A 22321-nucleotide genomic window follows, 5' to 3' on the forward strand; every position below is an offset into this window, starting at 1 on the left:
AAAAAAAAAAAAAAAAAAAAAAAAAAAAAAAAAAAAAAAAAAAGAAATTTAAACATGAACTGTAAGACTCTTACTTGATTATCCTGAAGTCAGAAACAGTTTTATTATTAACACTGTATGCTTAGCATCTAGAACACACAGTGGATATATGATTATATTCTGAATAATGCTATGTTAAAATTTTCTGCAGCAACTATTAGGCTCTGGGAAGCTATAAAACCAAGACAACTAATAATTTAACTATTTTTTCATTAAAACTTTCATTTTACTTGTGACACACATAATTACAAAGAAAAATGTTTACATTTTGGTTGTTAATATTTTAGGTTTGGATAATCCAAACTTACAGCATTGTTTTTCCTTCTTAGGTAGAAAAAATTGCTTGGGCATCATGGACAAGTGTACTTGGTTTATGCTGTGAAGGAATTTGGCCAGTAATTGGAGAAGTTACAGATGTAACAGCTTCTTGCCTCACGAGTGACAAAATGGTTCTAGCTACTGGGGATGATTTGGGATTTGTGAAGTTATTTAGATATCCTACTAAAGTATGTGTTTTTCTTTAACTTTCCTAATGATCATAAATTATGAAATGGTTAAGGTAATGTCCTGTCATAGCATTTCATTGTTATTAATTGTATATATGTAATATGTAATGTTGTAATATCAAAGGTTCAGAATTATGTTTCATATCTATAGCTTTTAAGTATTATAATTTATGATCCCATGCCTTAATTAAGTTATATATCATATCCTATAGTGTTTTTCAGTATTGACTAATATGAATATCCCTTTTACAAGAAACATCTTGGCTGGGGACAGGGGCTCATGCCTGTAATCCCAGCATGATACTTTGGGAGCCTGAGGTGGGAGGATCATTTGAGGCCAGGCATTTCAGGCCAGCCTGGGCAGCATAGAAAGACGTCCTCTCTACAAAACAGAGAAAAAAATTAGCCAGGCATTGTGGTAATGCCAGTAGTCCTAGCTACTCAGGAGGCTAAGGTGGGAAAATTGCTTGAGCCCGGGAGTTGGAGGCTACAGTGAGCTGTGGTCATGTTGTTGCACACCAGCCTGGGTGACAAAGCAAAATCCTACGTCAAAAGAGAGAGAGAGACATTCCTTTTATCCCCAATATTAACTTCAATAATTTTTCTATTTTTAATTAAATATATACTATTAACAGTAAATATAAACTCTTTATAGTTACAACCTCAAACTTTAAGTTGTTTAACCAATTAAATAGAAAATACTTACGCCTGTAAAATTAAACACCATTGATTGAATGTAATGAATGACTTTTTTGAAACCAAATAATACAGATTCTTTTTTTTCTGCTTTCGTAGCAGAATTTATGTGCATTTTAAATCATCAGCATCATTTGTTAATGATTTTCTGCTTAAAATTGGTATTTACTTGCTGCTTATGTATATTAAGATTTTTGTTGTTGTTGTTGTTTTTGAGATGGAGTCTCACTTTGTCGTCAGACTGGAGTGCAGTGGTGCGCTCTCAGCTCACTGCAACCTCTGCCTCCCAGATTCAAGCTATTCTCCTGCCTCAGCCCCCTGAGTAGCTGGGATTACAGGCTTGCACCACCAATTTTTTTGTATTTTTAGTAGACATGGGGTTTCGCCATGTTGGTCAGGCTGGTCTCGAGCTCCTGACCTTGTGAATCCCCCACTTCGACCTCCCAAAGTGCCGGGATTACAGGCGTGAGCCACTGGGCCCGGCCAACAGGTTCTTTGACATTCTACGTACCTATGCTACTGTGTGCTGTGCAAGTGCTTAATTCTTTTATCACTTCCCTCTGTTCAAACTACTGTAAAATATTAGGCTTTTGCTTAACACAGAAATAAAATTTATATATCAAGTCCAGATACAATGCATTTCTTTCTCTCTTTTTTAAGACAACGTCTCTCTCTCTCTGTCACCCAGGCACAATCATGGCTCACTGCAGCCTCGACCTCCCAGACCCAAGTTATCCTCCCACCTCAGTCTCTTGAGTAACTGGGACCACAGGCACATGCCACCATGCCTGGCTAATTAAATTTTTTTTTTTTTTTTTTTTTTGTAGAGGTGGGGTTTCCAGATGTTGCCTATGCTGCTCTCAAACTCCTGAACTTAAGTGATCCTCCTGCCTCGGCATCCTAAAGTGGTGGGATTACAGGCACAAGTCACTGTATCTGGCAGCATTTATTTCTTAATTCACAAATTAAGTTATATATTACACTCTGGCACCACCATGAACATAAAGATAAATTTGAAATAGGGCATGAAATCATATTGTGGTATTCAGTTCCTGGTGATCTTAAGTGTGGTCGTATTGAACTTATTTTTTAACCTGTTATTATTACTTAGTAATACTTTGAAAGCATCATTACGTATAATTAAATATTCTTCTCATCATTTTTTCTGGTGCTCATATTAGTATTTTTAGATCAGCAGTGAAATGAAAACACAGGTTTAAAAATTCTCATTGAAAACTCAGACACCCAAGAAAATATTCCACAGATTCCTGTTTTAGATACGTATAAATGGTAGGGTCTTGGTTGTTAACAATGTGTCCCACTAAAATATTTGCCAGAAACTTCACTTCCAGCATTCCAGATGGTGTACATCCCTAAAGAATAGGTTCTGGGATATTGGTCTACAGATTATTTTTTCACCTTAGTGTAGCAAGAACCACACAGTCTTAGAGAAACTACCTTCTTGCCATGCTTTGATGACAGATCCCTCACAACTTTTATTAAGAGTCATTATTCCTGCCAGGTGCAGTGGCTCACGCCTATAATCCCAGCACTTTGGGAGGCTGAGGCAGGTGGATCACCTGAGGTCAGGAGTTCGAGACCAGCCTAGTCAACATGGTGAAACCCCGTCTCTATTAAAAACAGAAAAAATTAGCTGGGCACGGTGGCGGATACTTGTAATCCCAGCTACTTGGGAGGCTGAGGCAGGAGAATCACTTGAACCAGGAGGCAGAGGTTACGGTGGGCCGAGATCACGCCACTGCACTCCAGTATCAAAAAAAAAAAAAGAGTCGTTATTCCTAGGGAATTCACAAATTTTGCTATCACTGTGTTTTGTATAAGACATCTCTCATTTTAACACCTTTGAAAAGATTTTAATGGAAAACCTGCTTTATGATGCTTTGATTTGAAATGTATGTAACTTGGTAATGCTAGATTTTAAAGTTGCCAGTATTTATAACTTAAACTTTTATTGTTATTTAAAAGGAAAATACATTTCTATGTGTATTGCTTACAAACAAAAGCACTGATGAATTAAGATGAAAGATATTTACATGGGTATATACATAGATGTGTACCAAAGCAATTGATAGTTACTTTTTGTTAACATACTCACGCTGCACATAGGCATGTGTATCCTTTCTCAGTTATTGCATCTATTTCCAACAGTAATACATCTGCTTAACCATTGTCTTTAATATATATACACTATTCCATATACATTGTAATTAACTATTACTTTGAACATTTAAGGTATTTAATTTTTTTCACTACTATAAGTAAATACCATGGTAAGTATTTTTTTACACATAGCATTTTTCTTAGCATAGATCCCTGAAAGGGAGATGGGTGAGTCAAATACAAGAACATTTTTATGCTTTTAATGCAGAATACCAACTTATTTTTTTAAGGAATTTTGCCTGGGGCACTAGCATTTTGTGAAACTACTGGTTTTATATCTTGTCCTTAACAGGTTTGGGAATTTGGTATCTTTTATTCTGCTGAGTTTCAGTATTTTCTCAAATTTTTTTTAACACATTGCATTTGAAATGATTAATTTCTAATTATTTATTAATAAAATAAATTCAAAATCATAATGGAAATATTTAATGAAATTTCTCAGAAAGATTTTTTGACTTTTCTTCCTCTTTAGGGGAAATTTGGAAAGTTTAAGAGGTATGTGGCCCATAGTACACATGTCACAAATGTTCGCTGGACTTATGATGACAGCATGTTGGTTACCCTAGGAGGTACAGATATGTCTTTAATGGTGTGGACAAATGAGATGGAAGGCTATCGAGAAAAAAGGCCTTGTGATAGTGAAGAATCCGACATTGATTCTGAAGAAGATGGGGGTATATCATTTTATAATACTTGAACAAAAATATTGGGAAAATTTAGCACAACTTATTTAAGCTGTAGAAGTTATAACAAGTAATAATAATATTTGAATAATTGTAGCATTACTGTTTTTAGTCTGTTTAATATCAAAATCCATTTTGTGACTCAAGAACAACAGGTTGCCATGAATTTATGACTTAGATGTTATTTGTCTTCAAATGAAGAATATCTAAATTTTAAATAAGTATTGTTAAGGTAAATTTTATATTGTTAAACCTCATATTTTAAAATAATTTTGATTTTCTTCTAATATACCAGTAGTATCAGCTCATTATAGAAAATGTATTTTACCATAAAAATTAAACACAGCCTCCATAATTTGACCACACAGAGGTAACACCTCTTTTAACATTTGGGGTATATCCTAAGATGTATGTAGCTAATATTTTTTTAAGAAAAGTGTGGTTGTATTGAACTTATTTTTTAACCTGCTATTATTACTTAATAATACTTTGAAAACATCATTACATATAATTAAATATTCTTCTACATCATTTTTTCTGGTTGCATATTACTTCATAATTTGCTTATAACAACTTAATTTATTTCATATTGTTGAACATCTTTGTATCCAGTTTATAAGATCATAATTGATCTTGGTTATTGCTTAAAGAATAACTCGTGTATTTTGACTGTAGGCTATGACAGTGATGTTACAAGGGAGAATGAAATCAGTTACACCATCAGAGCCTTATCAACAAATATTCGCCCAATGTTTGGAATCAAGCCTCATTTACAACAAAAAGAACCCTCAACTGATGAAAGGTAATAATTTAGTTTAATATTAGATGAAGAAAAAGATACTGTCATTAAAAATGGAATTTATCGGCCGGGCGCAGTGGCTCACGCCTGAAATACCAGCACTTTGGGAGGCCGAGGCAGGCGGATCACAAGGTCAGGCGATCAAGACTGTCCTGGCTAACTTGGTGAAACCTCGTCTCTACAAAAATACAAAAAAAATTAGCAAATTAGCTGGGCATGGTGGTGGGCGCCTGTAGTCCCAGCTACTTGGGAGGCTGAGGCAGGAGAATGGCATGAACCCAGGAGGCGGAACTTGCAGTGAGCCAAGATTGCACCATTGCAGTATGTCTTTAAATACCTTTTGGTATCAGCCTGGGTGATGTAGTGAGACCTTGTCTGTATGGAAATATAAAAATAATCCAGGTGTAATGGTGTGTGTTTATAGTCCTAACTACTTCAAAGGCTGAGCCAGGAGCATTGCTTGAGCCCAGGAAATTGAGATTGCAGTGAGTTAGGATTGGCGCCACTGTGCTCCTACCTGGGTGTCAGAATGAGGCCCTATCTCAAAAAAAAAAACCCGCAAAAAAAAAACCAAAAACAAAACCCTATTGGTGGTAACACTATGTATTAACACTAGTGGTTTAGGGAATTATGCATATATATAAGGTTGATACGATTCATCTTATTTGCTAACTTTTATAAATGTAGGTGATGAGGACGGAGGAGATAATAAAAACTGAATGCGATACCAAGTACTTTTTAAGAAGTATGTGAGCGGTATTGTGATTCAGTTTTGAAAAGCCCTGCCTATCCATGTGCCTTTATTCAAGCATAGACAATCCTCATTTCAAAAATTTTCTAAAAAGTCAGGTTGTCTTTAATGGGAGTTATTGGTTTTAGTCTAGAATCAGCAAATAAAAAAATAAAGACATATGCAAGGCCATTTTATGGGGAGGGATCACTTTTTTTTTTATACTTTAAGTTCTGGGATACGTGTGCTGAACGTGCATATTTGTTACATAGGTATACATGTGCCATGGTGGTTTGCTGCACCCATCAGCCCATCATCTACGTTAGGTATTTCTTCTAATGCTATCCCTCCCCTAGCTCCCCACTCCCTGACAGGCCCCTGTGTGTGATGTTCCCTTCCCTGTGTCCATGTGTTCTCATTGTTCACCTCCCACTTATGAGTGAGAACATGTGGTGTTTGGTTTTCTGTTCCTGTGTTAGTTTGCTGAGAATGGTGGTTTCCAGCTTCATCCATGTCCCTGCAAAGGACATGAACTCATCCTTTTTTATGGCTGCATGGTATTCCACGGTGTTTATGTGCCACATTTTCTTTATCCAGTCTATTATTGATGGGCATTTGTGTTGGTTCCAAGTCTTTGCTATTTTGAACAGGGCTGTAATAAACATATGTGTGCATGTGTCTTTATAGTAGAATGATTTGTAATCCTTTGGGTATATACCCAGTAATGGGATTCCTGGGTCAAATAGTATTCCTTGAGGAATTGCCGCACTGTTTTCCACAATGGTTGAACTAATTTACACTCCCACCAACAGTGTAAAAGTATTGCTGTTTCTCCACATCTTCTCCAGCATCTGTTGTTTCATGACTTTTTAATGATCACCGTTCTAACTGGTGTGAGATGGTATCTCATTGTGGTTTTTCTTTGCATTTCTCTAATGACCAGTGATGATGAGCTTTTTTTCATGTTTTTTGGCCGCATAAATGTCTTCTTTTGAGAAGTGTCTGTTAATATCCTTCGCCCACTTTTTGATGAGATTGTTTCTTTCTTGTAAATTTGTTTAAGTTCTTTGTAGATTCTGGATATTAGCCCTTTGTCAGATGGATAGATTGCAAAAATTTTCTCCCATTCTGTAGGTTGCCTATTCACTCTGATGATGGTTTATTTTGCTGTGCAGAAGCTCTTGAGTTTAATTAGACCCATTTGTCTGTTCTGGCTTTTGTTGTTATTGCTTTCAGTGTTTTAGTCATGAAGTCTTTGCCCATGTCTATGTCCTGAATGGTATTGCCTAGGTTTTCTTCTAGGTTTTTATGGTTTTAGGTCTTACGTTTAAGTCTTTAATTCACCTTGAGTTAATTTTTGTATAAGGTGTAAGGAAGGGGTCCAGTTTCACTTTTCTACGTATGGCTAACCAGTTTTCCCAACACCATTTATTAAAGAGAAAATCCTTTCCCATTGCTTGTTTTTGCCAGGTTTGTCAAAGATCAGATGGTTGTAGATGTGTGGTGTTATTTCCGAGGCCTCTGTTCTGTTGCATTGGTCTATATATCTGTTTTGGTACCATTACCATGCTGTTTTGGTTACTGTAGTATAGTTTGAAGTCAGGTAGCGTGATGCCTCCAGCTTTGTTCTTTTTACTTAGGATTGTCTTGGCTATATGGGCTCTTTTTTTGGTTCCATGTGAAATTTACAGTAGTTTGTTCTAATTCTGTGAAGAAAGTCATTGGTAGCTTGATGGGGGTAGCACTGAATCTACTTTAAACCAACAAAGATCAAAAAAGACAAAGAAGGGCATTACATAATGGTAAAGGTATCAATGCAACAAGAAGACCTAATTTTCCTGAATATATGTGCACCCAATACAGGAGCACCCAGATTCGTAAACCAAGTTCTTAGAGACCTACAGAGAGACTTAGACTCCCACAAAATAATAATGGGAGACTTTAACACCGCACTGTCAGTATTAGATCAATGAGATGGAAAATTAATAAAGATTATCAGGAGTTGAACTCAGCTCTGGACAAGCGGAGCTAATAGACATCTACAGAACTCTCCACCCCAAATCAACAGAATATACATTCTTCTCAGCACCACATCACACTTATTCTAAAATTGACCACATAATTGGAAGTAAAACACTCCTCAGCAAATGCAAAAGTATGGAAATCATAACAAACAGTCTCTCAAACCACAGTGCAATCAAATTGGAACTTAGGATTAAGAAACTCACTCTAAACCACACAACTACATGGAAACTGAACAACCTGCTCCAGAATGACTACTTGGTAAATAGCGAAATTAAGGCAGAAATAAATAAGTTCTTTGAAACCAATGAGAACAAAGACACAGCATACCAGAATCTCTGGGACACAGCTAAAGCAGTCTTTAGAGGGAAATTTATAGCCCTAAATGCCCACAGGAGAAAGTGGGGAAGATCTAAAGTCAACACCCTAACCTCACAGTTAAGAGAACTAGAGAAGCAAGAGCAGACAAATTCAAAAGCTAGCAGAAGACAAGAAATAACTAAGACCAGAGCACATTTGAAGGAGAGAGAGAGACACAAAAAACCCTTCAAAAAAATCAGTGAATCCAGGAGCTGGTTTTTTGAAAAGATTAACAAAATAGATAGACCACTAGCCAGACTAATAAATAAGAAAAGAGAGAAGAATCAAAAAGACACAATAAAAAATGATAAAGAGGATATCACCACTGACCCCACAGAAATACAAACTACTGTCCGAGAATACTATAAATACCTGTACGCAAATAAACCAGAAAATATAGAAGTGGATAAATTCCTGAACACATACACCCTCCCAAAACTAAACCAGAAGAAGTGGAATCCCTGAATAGACCAATAACAAAGTGTGGAATTGAGGCAGTAATTAGTAGCCTACCAACCAAAAAAAGCCCAGACAGATTCACATCTGAATTCTGCCAGAGGTACAAAGAGGAGCTGGTACCATTCCTTTTGAAACTATTCCAAACAATAGAAAACGAAAGACTCCTCCCTAACTCATTTTATGAGGCCCACATCATCTTGATACCAAAACCTGGCAGAGACACAACAAAAAAAGAAAATTTCAGGCCAATATCCCTGATAAACATCGATGCAAAAGTTCTCAATAAAATACTGGCAAACCGAATCCAGCAGCACATCAAAAAGCTTATCCACCACAATCAAGTCGGCTTCATCCCTGGGATGCAAATCTCATTCAACATACCAAAATCAATAAATGTAATCCATCACATAAACAGAACAATGACAAAAACCACATGATTATCTCAAAAGATGAAGAAAAGGCCTTCGATACAATTCAACACCCCTTCATGCTAAAAACTCTCAATAAACTAAGTATTGATGGAACATATCTCAAAATAATAAGAGCTATTTATGACAAACCCACAGCAAATATCATACTGAATGGACAAAAACTGAAAGCATTCCCTTTGAAAATGGGCACAAGACAAGGATGCCCTCTCTCACTACTCCGATTCAACATAGTGTTGGAAGTTCTGGCCAGGGCAATTAGGCAAGAGAAGGAAATAAATGGTATTCAAATAGGAAAAGAGGAAGTCAAATTGTCTCTGTTTGCAGAGGACATGATGGTATATTTAGAAACCTCTTTTGTCTCAGCCCAAAATCTCCTTAAGCTGATAAGCAACTTCAGCAAAGTCTCAGGATACAAAAATCAATGTGCAAAAATCACAAGCATTCCTATACACCAATAATAGACAAACAGCCAAATCATGAGTGAACTCCCATTCACGATCGCTACACAGAAAATAAAATACCTAGGAATACAACTTACAAGGGATGTGAAGGACCTCTTCAAAGAGAGCTACAAACCACTGCTCAAGGAAATGAGGACACAAACAAATGGAAAAACATTACATGCTCATAGATAGGAAGAATCAATATTGTGAAAATGGCCATACTGCCCAAAGTAATTTAGAGATCACTTTTTTTTTTTTTTTTTTTTTTGAGACGGAGTCTGGCTCTGTTGCCCAGGCTGGAGCGCAGTGGCCGGATCTCAGCTCACTGCAAGCTCTGCCTCCCAGGTTCACACCATTCTCCTGCCTCAGCCTCCCAAGTACCTGGGACTACAGGCGCCCGCCACCTCGCCTGGCTAGTTTTTTGTATTTTTTTAGTAGAGACGGGGTTTCACCGTGTTAGCCAGGATGGTCTCGATCTCCTGACCTCGTGATCCACCCGTCTTGGCCTCCCAAAGTGCTGGGATTACAGGCTTGAGCCACCGCACCCGGCTGAGATCACTTTTTAATAAAGTCTCTGAGCTAGATGACAGATTAAGAAATAAATTGTGAACCTGATCTTTTCAAAATCAAAGGTGGTAAACAATAAAAATGGTTATGGAGCAGTGAATGGCATGGACTTCCGAAGCAAAGAGGTTTAAAGAACAAAAGAGGAAAAGGTAACCAGAAACAGTAAGAAGAAACAGAGGGAGTGGGAGGTAGGAACAGCCTTGGGAGGTGAGAACAAGGCTGTGGTGAGGAAAACTTTATTATGAAAAGTTAGTAGAACAATTTGAGGGAGAAATTAAAAATAAAAGGGAATTCATTCACAGTTGAACAGGATTTGTAGAAAATTCAAGCAAATTTGTGGCCATTTCGGATAGTGCTGAAGAGTTTTGGAACTCAGAGAGATAGAAGTGACATTACAGGAAAGCTTTGTCAGAGGGATTTGAGTTTGCACCTATGGGTTTTATATTCGGGGAAAGTGATGAAGTTAAGGTGAAAAACACATTAGTAATGGGGAAGGGGAGAACTGAGAGATTTTGTGAATTGACTGACCCCAGCATTACCAGGGAAGCTGTAGATGGAATGTTAAGGACACAGTGCCTCCTCAGCTCCTCTTCCAGGTGTCGTTTGCTGATGGTGTACCTCATGTACCTCAGGTCATAGCAATGGGAGGTCACCTAAGGAAGGGGGATGGAGAGTGATCATCCAGTTTTTCATTATGTATAAAGAGGCAAAGTATTAAATTAGGGGTATTTTTAAGAAAGCACAGTATACCATAATCTAAGTACTTGTACAGAATTCCATATTCCATGTTTCAAGTAACTTGCTAGAATACAGCATCGTATAGTGCAAAGGACATGAATTCTGGAGTCAGACAAATGGGTAAAATACTCATTTTTATCATTACCGGTTGTGTGAGTTTGAAATATTATTCAATCTTTCTGAACCTCAGTTTCCTAAGTGGCAAAATGAATGTTATAATCCCTAACTTATGGTGTATTTCAAGTTGTAAATGAAATAATGTAAATCAAGAATTTAGATAGTGGGTCTTCACCAATGACACCTTATCCCTTAGAATGAAATAAAAGTTAACTGAGGAGATACCTGGTAAATACTTAAACATTATTTCTGAAATTAAATATTCACAAAGCAATAAGCACTACATATGTATTTATTAGAGAAATACAGATAAATATGAAAATGGAATATTATTTAAATATTCTAATTAGAATATTTGAAGTAGAGTGCTTAATATGACTTAAGGAAAATTATGTCTCCTAAGTAATGAAAAGTGAAAAGTGTTCTGTGGGGAGAAGGAGCTCTAGACATTCCCATAAATTTCTTTCATTTGTTATATTGATTTTTTTAAAAAAATTATTTATCGGATAAATTTGGTATGTCAGAAAATGTGACCTAATTGTAATCTGTAGACTGCTTCATTCACGGTAAAACACTTAAATGTAAATTTCCACCCATTGCTGAAGTGAGGCATGTTCTAATAGATGGAAATATTTTACTACTCATGAAGAATGATTAACGCTGTCATAACTGTAACCTTTGATGTTAGTTTGTTTATTCTGCAGCTGTTTCCTAATTTTTCAAATTGCTTTGCATTTTGTTCTCAATATACTTTACAATTTCAACCCTGCTGAATATTTTGAAAATGACAAGGTGTGGGGAGGGAGACAGGGGATCTGTTGGACCCCGTGGCAGGGTCCAAGCACTGCTCTTTGCCTTAAAAAAAAAAAAAAAATGAAAAAATGACAAGGCAGAAGTAATTGATGTGACTTCATTTTCACAAAATGAAAAAAAATCAAAGGAGATTAAAAATGAAGAGATTCGTATCTCTTTTTACCAACTTAGAATATTTGTGAGAAGGTAATATGGTTCATGGTTTATTTAAATAATTGCTTTTTTAAGTAACATGTATTACTGTCATAAATATGAAATAAAACACTTTATATGCAAAACAAGCCAAGTGCTGTGCCTCATTCCTGCAATCTCAGTGCTTTAGGAGGCTGAAATGGGAGGACTGCTTGAGACCAGGCATTTAGCACCAGCCTGGGTAACACAGCACGACCCCATTTCTTCAAAAAATAGAAAAATTAGCCAAGAATGGTAGTACGTGCCTGTACCAGGAGGTTCCTACTCAGGAGGCTGAGCAGAAGGATTGCTTCAGCTCAGGAGTTGGAGGCTCCAGTGAGCTATGATCGCACCCTTGCACTCCACCTATGGCAGCAGAGTGGGATCCTGTCTCTGGGAAAATAAATAAATGAAAAAAAAAAATTAAAAGCAATTAAATACTTATCAAATATTCACTTAAAAGGAAAAATGGCTTCTGATGACAATAACCATCCTATTTGGTTGATACTTTTGTGGATTTTTTTTCCTACGTGATAATTTAATATTTTTTAATAAACGTTTTTGTTTTTTTGTTTTGTTTTGTTCTTTTGAGACAGAGTCTTGCTGTGTTGCCCAGGCTGGAGTGTAGTGGCATGATCTTGGCTCACTACAACCTCCACCTCCTGAGTTCAAACATTTCTCCTGCCTCAGCCTCCCGAGTAACTGGGATTACCGGCACGCACCACACACCCAGCTAATTTTTGTTATTTTTAGTAGAGACGGTGTTTCACCATGTTGGCTAGGCTGTTCTTGAACTCCTGACCTCAAGTGATTCACCCACCTCAGTCTTCCCATTACAGGCATGAGCCACCTTGCCTGGCCAATAAATGTTTTTATAACAAATATTATGTATTTAAAGTAGTTATTTTTTGTCAAATTTTCAATATTTGTGAATAAAAATATTTAAATCAATGTTTAAATCAATGTGACATAAGTTAGACATTTTTGTATTTCCTTAAAATTCTGTTGACATGTTGCCTTTCTTCTGTTTGCTAAAATGCTCTATTCTATTCATCATCAAATTTTATATGTTTTCCTACTTTTTTCCCCCTTGCTCCTTTTGAAGGCAGGGAGTAGTAAGGTAAGTGTTTTATAAAAGAAAATATTTTATTCAAAAATTTACCCTTTATTTTATTCTTTATAGTATTTTAAGGTATTTATTTTTCCCTATAAAACATTTAACTACATTTGTCAACAAAGCATTATAAAATGAAGTAGGACAAATTCTATGAAAGAGTTGCATTTTTAGATAGTATATATGGTTTTTATTATAAGGGTCTTCATTATGATAAATTGTTTTACATATGACTGTACAAACTACTACAATGCAAATAAATAGTTTTGGTTTTCCTTAAGTTTCAGAAGCTCGTAAAAACAGACCTAACCACACATATATTTAAGTGAAAGACTATTCAATTTTAAACCTGTTAACACAATTTAGTGCATGTTTAATCTATTCATTCATTTTAAAAGATGAAAAGAGGGTAACTATGATATTTGTATGTTTAATAAAATGACATGTAGGAAAAGACTCTTTGGGGGTACTTTTATATTTACCTTTGGTGATATGAAAATGTCTTGAAAGAGTTTCTGAAACAAGACAGTGTGGAAATGGCTAGTCTGTGTTATAAGTTAAAAAAGGTATTATGGCTGGGCATGGTGGCTCAGGCCTGTAATCTCAGCACTTTGGAAGGCCAAAGTGGGAGGATTGCCAGAGCCTGGGAGTTCAAGACCAGCCTGGACAACATAATGAGACCCTGTTTCCACAAAAAATAAAAGTAAAAATAAATTAGCTGGGTGTGGTGGCAGCCCTGTGGTCCCAGCTACTCAAGAGGCTGAGGTGAGAGGGTCTCTTGAGCCTGGGAGTTTGAGGCTGCAGTGAGCTGTGATTGCACCACTGCACTCCAGCTTGGGCAACACAGCAAGACCCTGTTTTGGGGGCCGGGGGTTGGGGGTAAGGTATCACTAGGAAAATGCTGGGAGATAAGGATGAAAACTGTAAATTTGAGACCAGATTGTGCAGAAACTCAAATAATAGGCACCTGTTAATATTAGATCTGCAGCAGGAATCTGTCGTCTGTTTTAAGCAGAATAGTGTGTACAAAGATATGAGTTCAGAGTATGAAGCAACCTCTAAAGTGGGCCATAAAATCTTATACTATTTTACCAGAAATAAAGCACCCGGATCTAGCCTCACATCTAGAATAGCTTGCTCAGTACTGATGTCTGCATTTTAAAGGAGACTTGAATAGTTTATAATGGGCTAAAAGAAAGCACAGGAGGAAGGAAGGTTGGGAGGCCACTTCATATAAAGAAAAGTTAATTGACCAGGTGCGGTGGTTTATACCTGTAATCCCAGCACTTTGGGATGTTAAGTTTGGAGGATCGGTTGAGGGCAGAAGTTAAAGATCAGCCTGGCCAACCTCATGAGACACCATCTCTACAAAAAAAACTTAAAAAAATTACCTGGGTGTGGTGGTGTGCACCTGTGGTCCCAGCTACATGGGATGCTGCGGCAGGAGGATCTCTTGAGCCTGGGAGGTCAAAGCTTAACAAAGCCATGATCACACCACTGCACTCTAGCCTGGGTGGCAGAGCAAGACCCTGTCTCAAAAAAGTAATTATTATTATTCTGGGAATCTTGTTTCAAAACAAGAAAACTAAATGGAGATATCATTGTTATCTTGGACATGAATGACTTTTTATGTAGAAGTGACCTCCCTGTCACAAGCAGTATTTATACAGAGTTTGGATGACCAGTTGTCATCAATGCTATACAATGATTGTTCTAGACATGTAAAGAAGGTTCCTGGTCTCAGTGGGAGAATGGATGAAATGACTTTTGTGATTCCTTCCAGTTTTGTTTTGATCGTTATGCTATTAAGAGAGAGAGAAAAAAAACTTTTTAAAGATTACTTCTTTTACTAGCAAAATTCTAAATTCAGTATAGTCCCGAGTGACTAATTCTGCCTGCTTGGATTCACTGACTGGGGAACCCTCTTAGGTCAGAACAGGTGGAACTTAGGCTCTTTAGACAATTTCCTTTGAAGTATCTCCAGTGCTACCAGCTTTTTAAACTATCATTTTAGTGCCAGTGCCCGTTCTTAAAAATAAGCTTAAATGTTTTGTTTAAAATTCAGATTACATTGCAGAAAAATAAGAATGGCAAGCTTTAAAGTTCACAACATAAAATATATTGAATTCTCATTTATTTGTTTTTTTCTTTTTTCACCTTTCTTGTGATTCCCTGTTATTATTGAAGTTTTGGGTTTTTTTTTGAGACAGAGTCTCACTCTGTTGCCTAGGCTGAGTACAGTGATGTGATCACAGCTCACTGCAGCCTTTACCTTCCAGGTCAAGTGATTCTCCCACATCAGCCTCCCTTGTAGCTGGGACTATAGGTGCATGCCACTAGGCCTGGCTAATTGTGTTTTTTATAAAGAATGGGGTCTCATGGTGTTGCCCAGGCTGGTCTCAAACTCCCAGGCTCAAGCAATCGTCTTGCTTCGGCCTCTCAAAGTGCTAGGATTACAGATGTGAGCCACTGTGCCCAGTCTTATGCCTTTTCTCTTTTTTTTCTTTTTTTTGTTTTCTTTTAGGCGGAGTTGCACTCTGTTGCCCAGGCTGCGGTGCAGTGGCGTGGTCTTAGCTTGCTGCAACCTCTGTTTCCTGGGTTCAAGCAATACTCCTGCCTCAGCCTCCTGAGTAGATGGGATTACAGGTGCCTGCCACCGTGCCTGGCTAATGTTTTTTGTATTTTTAGTAGAGATGGGATTTCACCATGTTGGCCAGGCTGGTCTTGAACTCCTGACCTTGTGATCCTCCTGCCTCAGCCTCCCAAAGTGCTGGGATTATAAACTGAAAACAAGAAGCCTTTAATATTATGCGATATAGTTGTCTGCAATTAAACGTGTTAAAATATTTTATTACAGGAGGTATTTCACTAGTGTTTTCAATTCAAATTTATGTTGTAATCTTTTTCCCTCTTTATCTGCTGCTGAAAAGAGGTTCCAGGTAATCCTCTCTTTGCTGTGTTTACAAAGCCTAACTTTGTATTTTTGTCATCTCCCATATTAGCATTAATGGGATACTATGTTACTTGGTGTTCTTTACCTCTCCACAATTTTGCACATTTTTTTGCTTTGGAATTGGTACCAATGAAATGAATAGCATCTTAATTATTAGACTTACTCTGTATAAGTAACTGTACTACTAAAACTTATCCATTCAACTTGTATAATTTTATAAGTTATATAACTTTATTTTAAGCAATGATATACTTTATATAAGTGATCTTTATAAAAATTAAAATATGCTTAACTGATCTTTATAAAAATTAAAATATGGTTAATTGTTACATAGGATATAGATAAAAATTACCTGTTTATTGTTTGGGTTACATTTAAAGCTGTCAGACAGTAACATCGAATAATGTTCACCAACAAAACTGACTTGGGGAAAAAAGCAAGGCTTCCATCATTCTTTGAAATGGTCCTATCAGAAATATTTTTAAATGTTAAATATGGTAAATTCAGTTTTATTTTTACTTGTGGACATCCAAAAATGTGTATGAAGAAGGTTTGAAACCAAAATTTCTATAACTTGAAAAAATTGTTTATTCTTGAAAAGGATGTTTACTTTTTATAACACCAGTCATGCTTATATATTTTATATGCTGCCTCATATTGCTATTAACATCCCGTTCATTTCTTATTGGATGTTTAAGATATAACACATTTACTTTTATTGATGTATAACTTGACAACCGTTTTGAAAATGCAAGTATATTTTATGTCTTTAATTTTATGAGACTTGTTCATAAATGTTGGAGTCTTTTACATGGGAAAGTTAATTTGTATCATTTCCTGATTTAGGTGTTACAAATTGAATATTAACTTAAAATTTGGAAAGGGATTGGTGCATGATTGCTTTAAATTCAGTGTTCCGGTTATTCAATATGTGAATAATGGTTGAGATAAAAAATAATAAACTAAATTGCATTTTTAAAAAATTAAAGGTTCTAGAGAAGAGCTTCTATATTTAAATAATTTAGACTGTGAGCTCAATACACCTATTGGGACAGGGCACATTATAAATAGATCCTGAACAGAGAAGCAGGGCTAGATTTGAGAGCTACTGTGTAGGCAAAGTTGATAAATTTTAGTAAATAGTGGGAATAACGGAAGAGAAAGAGTTGGAAGCAATAATAATAGTAATTTCCTTTTATAGTGTGTTGTATGGTTTACAGTGCTTTGTGACTATAAAATGTCTTCCTTGAGTAACCATCTGATGGCAAGGCCATTAACCAGTACTAGGGACTTCAGCAAGTAGACAAGGTGAAGGGCATGGAGACACAGATGAGTACAAATTTGAACTCACATGTGATTTATGTTGCTAACAGTGTGGAACGTTCATAAAAATATTATGAAAATTCACTTTCAAGAAGGATGTATTGAATACCTGCCATGTGAAGATACTCTGTTAGATACTTTAGAACAGTAATCCAGGCTTTGTTGTTAATGCACCCATCAAGAAATATTTGAGTATGTTAAATTAACATTTTCCCATTGTTTATAAACAATCTACTTTTGTGCTATTATGTTATTTACATTATGATACGTACATGAAAGAAATTAAACGTAAGGCTGTGCACAGTGGCTCACACCTGTAATCCCAGCACTTTGGGAGGCCAAGGCAGGCGGATCACTTGAGGCCAGGAATTCAAGACCAGCATGGCCAACATGGTGAAACCCCATCTCTACTAAAAATACAAAAATTAGCTGGGTTGTGGTGGTGCACGCCTGTTGTTTCAGTTACTGGGGAGGCTGAGGCACAAAAATTGCTTGAACCTGGGAGGCAGAGTTTGCAGTGAGGTGAGATCGTGCCACTGCACTCCAGCCTGAGTGACAAAGTGAAACTTGGTCTTAAAAAAAAAAAAAAGAGAGAGAGAGAGAGAAAGAAAGAAGAGAAGAGGCTGGGTGTGGTGGCTCACTCCTTATCCTGTAATCCCAGAACTTTGGGAGGCCGAGGTGGGCCAGTCACCTGAGGTCAGGAGTTTGAGACCAGCCTGGCCAACATGGTGAAACCCCATCTCTACTAAAAAAAAATACAAAAATTAGCTGGATGTGGTGGCATACACTTGTAATCCCAGCTACTCGGGAGGCTGCGGCAGGAGAATCGCTTGAATCCAGGAAGTAGAGGTTGCAGTGAGCCAAGATTGCACCACTATACTCCAGCGTGGGTGACAGAGTGAGACTCCATCTCAAAAAATATATATAAAATGAATAAAAGTTGTAATATTTTCTTTCTACCTTCCTGCTTTAGAAGCTCTCAAGATGAAGAGGGCAGTCTAGAGGACCACAGACAGAATGGGTCATCTTTGGGAAGGTGTGACAAGACACCTCTCTGGGAGGGACGGTGTGAGAGGCTCAGTGAAGGCACTGAGTGCTACATGCCTTTCCACCTTCCCACTTCTCTGTTGCAGGCCTCCGGTGAGCAGAGCCCCACCACAGCCAGAGAAACTCCAGACAAACAATGTAGGCAAGAAAAAGAGGCCTATAGAGGTAAGGAAAATTCACTCTCCAGTGTTACTGAAGTGTATCCAGAGTTCCTTTTTATTAAAACATCCAAGTCTTATCATTAGTTTTCGTGAAAGTAAGTGTATTAAGTGCTCTTTTTTGTTTGACTTAATTCTTATGTAAGTCTGAGTTTTGGATTGATATTCTCTGGTTATCTTAATTTTTTAAATTAGTCTTCCTTTTGCTTTGCTGTGAATAATACCGTAATTGAACTGAATCTCAGAGAACCCCTAAACCTCAGTATATGTGAATGATCTTTTGCTTACAGAAGCACAGACACCTTGGCAGTACCTAAAACTTAGTGGCTTGAATTTGTAAATTAAAGAGTGAAATACTTACACCAAATGGGAATTTTGACCCTGTGCGATATATTCACTGTACAGGGTTCATGAAGGCTAGTTCTCCTTCTGTCTCTGCTCCCAACCAAAGTAGCCTTCCATAATAATTGAGGAAGAAGGAAGGCTCTCCAGGCATTTCATAATCCCAGTATCAGCAGCAAACAACCAAACTCTGCTAAATCAAACATAAACAAGTGTAAAGCTGTGTGATGGTGATTGCTGTATTGCTGTAGCTCCCTCCCCAACCCAGTCCTACAAAGTCAATGAAATGTACATTTTCAGTTGCAGAATTATCTGCCAGACCTTTAGCATGAATTGTCCGAGACAGTATACTTAGTTTTTGTCCACCGACAATGAAGGTACTGTTTGGATTCTTCAAAGTATGTGACTTGTACATAATTTATCCTAACTCGTGTATGTAGGTCAGATATTTTGATTAACAATGAACATAAAATTGTCTTCTTTTGGACACAAAAAATACAGTCCCTCTACGTCCATGGGGGATAGATTCCCCTTGGGGATGCCAAAATCCACAGGTGCTCAAGTGCCTTATATAAAAAGGCATAGTAATTTGCATATAACCTATGCACATCCTCCTGCATACTTTAAACCATCTGTAGATTACTTATAATACAATGTAAATGCTGTATAAATATTTGCTATACTATATTGTGTTTTAAATGTTATTTTTTATTGTTTTTTTCCCCAATATTTTCTATCTGGAATTGGTTGAATTCTTGAATATGTAAGGCCAACTGTACCTCAGTGTTTAACATGTGAAATCTTAAGAACTAAAGTTCTTGGTATCAGACTACCTTATGATTCCATTTTCCTTTTTCATAACTTTATATAGAAAAGTATAGAATGTATGTTTAAGCTGCCCAAAACAGGTTATATAAAGAAGTATGACTAGCTTAATTTTGTATATGAAATTTGTAAAATATCAAAAATGCATACTCCATTTTGACTGCAGACACTAGTATTATGTATACAACAAAACAATGGTGAACATTTAGACATGAGGAAGAATATAATGGTCTTATTATTATCATTATAGGACCTTGTGTTGGAGCTCGTTTTTGGTTATCGAGGCAGAGACTGTAGGAATAATGTTCACTATTTAAATGATGGTGATGATATAATTTATCACACTGCATCCATTGGAATTCTGCACAATGTTGCTACAGGTAGGAAACCCTGATTCTCCATCCCTCTATCACTTTTTTTAACTTAGAAATTTTGATCTAGCTGCTTAAAATCTTTGTTAAAGCTATAAATAGTAATTTAAATGTAGGAGAAACCCTCCAGAATAAAAATATTTCATATTTCAGAACTTTCTAGTAATATTTCAAGTAAACAAATTTCGGTTTTAATAGAGTATAATACAGCAGAAAAGGAATTCATAATGCAGAGTGCTCATAAGTCTATTAGAAGTAAAGGTTTACTGTATGTTAAAACCATGTTTTATACTGAAACCATTGGTAACTTTAATTCTGTTTCCCCATAACCTCATGATGAGAATAAATGGTTTGGATGGTTGTTTCTGATAGTGATTGAATGTAGCATGTTGGGTGAGTGATTGCTGGGGCTGGGAGTGTTCTTACTGAGGCCTTGGAAAGCCAAGGAAGAAAGACTTAAGAAAGCTGTTTATCTGTGGCTCTATGATGATGCCTTGTTTGACCCAAGAAGGTAAGAAAATTATTTCTTGATGTTCATTTAACTGATTGGATTATTCAATTGGATTATTCAAGAGCAAATAACATTCTCTTAGCATCATAGTGACATTAAGTATTTAATTTTGAATTGTTTTATTACAATTTAATGGCAAACTTCATAAAAGTCTGAAAGTTAGAAGTAAAAAAAAGGTTATCTAGTTCATTCTTGTTTTCCTCTGATAGCTTCATTCCAAATGGGTAAAGAGTAGATTGATGATGTAAATTATAATCCACCGCCCCTTGTTGGTATTAACCGTTAATATGATCTTTCTATTTTGGTTTCATAAAGAAAAGGATTCACCAGGATCACACAGAAATCAGTGGCAATTTTCTATTTAATAATTTGGGCCATTTAAAACATACTGGTTAGAGAGAAAAATCCTTCTTAATCGAGGTATCACGTATCTGTCCTTCAGAGAGAATGAGGAAGAGTAAGATAAGACAAACAAGAAAGGACTGTATATGTAAACGCTCATGTTTATACTTAAATTTTTATTTTTACTTTTCTGATTTGTAATTAATCACCTTTCTCGTGGTGGGGTGTCTAGAGAGAGGGCAGATGGAGACTAGGCCACCTGCTTTAGTTTTTACTATATTTGGTTTCTCACCAGTTTGAGGATACATTGTTCATAGTCTAGGAAGTGGATTTGCCATAAATGATTCATTATTTTGAGGTGTGTTCCTTCAATTCCTAGTTTGTTGAAGGTTTTTAACATGAAAGGGATGCTGGATTTTATGGAAAGCATTTTCCATATCTGTTGAGATAATCATATGGTTTTTGTTTTTAATTCTGTTTATATGGTAAATCACATTCATTAATTTGCATATGTTGAACCAACCTTGCATGCTAGGAATGATGAAGCCTGCTTGATCATGGTGAATTAATTTTTTGATGTCCTGCTGGATTTTGTTTGCTAGTATTTTGTTGAGACTTTTTGCATCTATGTTCATCATAGGGATGATGGTCTGTAGTTTTCTACAAGCATATTGGCCTGTAGTTTTCTTTTTTCATTGTGTCTTTGGCAGGTTTTGGTATGAGGGTGGTACTGGCTTCACAGAATGAGTTAGAGAGGAATGCCTACTCTATTTTTTGGAATAGTTTCAGTAGGATTGGCACCAGCTTTTCTTTGTACGCCTGGGAGAATTCAGCTCTGAATCCATCTGGTCCAAGGCTTTTTTTTTTGGGATGGAGTCTTGCTGTGTCACCCAGGCTGGAGTAGCAGTGGCACATTCTTGGCTCACTGCAAGCTCCGCCTCCCAGGTTGACGCCATTCTCCTGCCTCAGCCTCCCGAGTGGCTGGGACTACAGGCGCCCGCCACTACACCCAGCTAATTTTTTGTATTTTTAGTTTTTAGTAGAGATGGGGTTTCACCGTGTTAGCCAGGATGGTCTCGATCTCCTGACCTCGTGATCCACCTGCCTCAGCTTCCCAAAGTGCTGGGATTACAGGCATGAGCCACCGCACCCGGCCTGGTCCAGGGCTTTTTGATAGGTTGACAGGTTTTTTATTACTGATTCAGTTTTGGAACTCATTATTGGTCTGTGTAGGTTTTCAATTTCTTCCTGATTCAATCTTGGGAGGTTGTGTATTTCTAGGAATTTATCTCCTCTAGATTTTTCTTCTTCTTCTTTTTTTTTTTTTAGAAGCCCACAACTAATATCATAGCCTCTAGATCTTCTAGATTGTGTATTTATAGGTGTTCATAATCGTCTCTGAGGGCCTTTTGTATTTTTGTGAGATTGATTGTAATGTGATCTTTGTCATTTTTGATTGTGTTTATTGGGATCTTCTTTGTTTTGTTAATCTAACTAGTGGTCTGTTGATCTTGTTTATATTTTCAAAAAACCGATTTTTTTATTTTGTCGATTCTTTGTATGGATGTTTGGGTCTCAGT

General features: G+C 36.7%; 1 protein-coding gene across 2 annotated transcripts in view; it reads left to right on the forward strand.

The window, feature by feature from the left end:
• The window catches only part of EML5 (EMAP like 5), a 198622-nt gene that overhangs the window by 149924 nt on the left and 26377 nt on the right, over positions 1-22321 (forward strand). For both annotated transcript variants that reach the window (XM_023205396.1, XM_026455498.1), the window contains exons 25-29: positions 369-545; positions 3895-4096; positions 4781-4907; positions 18279-18357; positions 19768-19897. In XM_023205396.1, the coding sequence (XP_023061164.1) occupies positions 369-545; positions 3895-4096; positions 4781-4907; positions 18279-18357; positions 19768-19897 (715 nt within the window). The remainder of the gene's footprint in view (positions 1-368; positions 546-3894; positions 4097-4780; positions 4908-18278; positions 18358-19767; positions 19898-22321) is intronic.

This window comes from Piliocolobus tephrosceles, chromosome 6 (genome assembly GCF_002776525.5).
Source record: "Piliocolobus tephrosceles isolate RC106 chromosome 6, ASM277652v3, whole genome shotgun sequence".
Lineage (NCBI taxonomy): Eukaryota > Metazoa > Chordata > Mammalia > Primates > Cercopithecidae > Piliocolobus > Piliocolobus tephrosceles.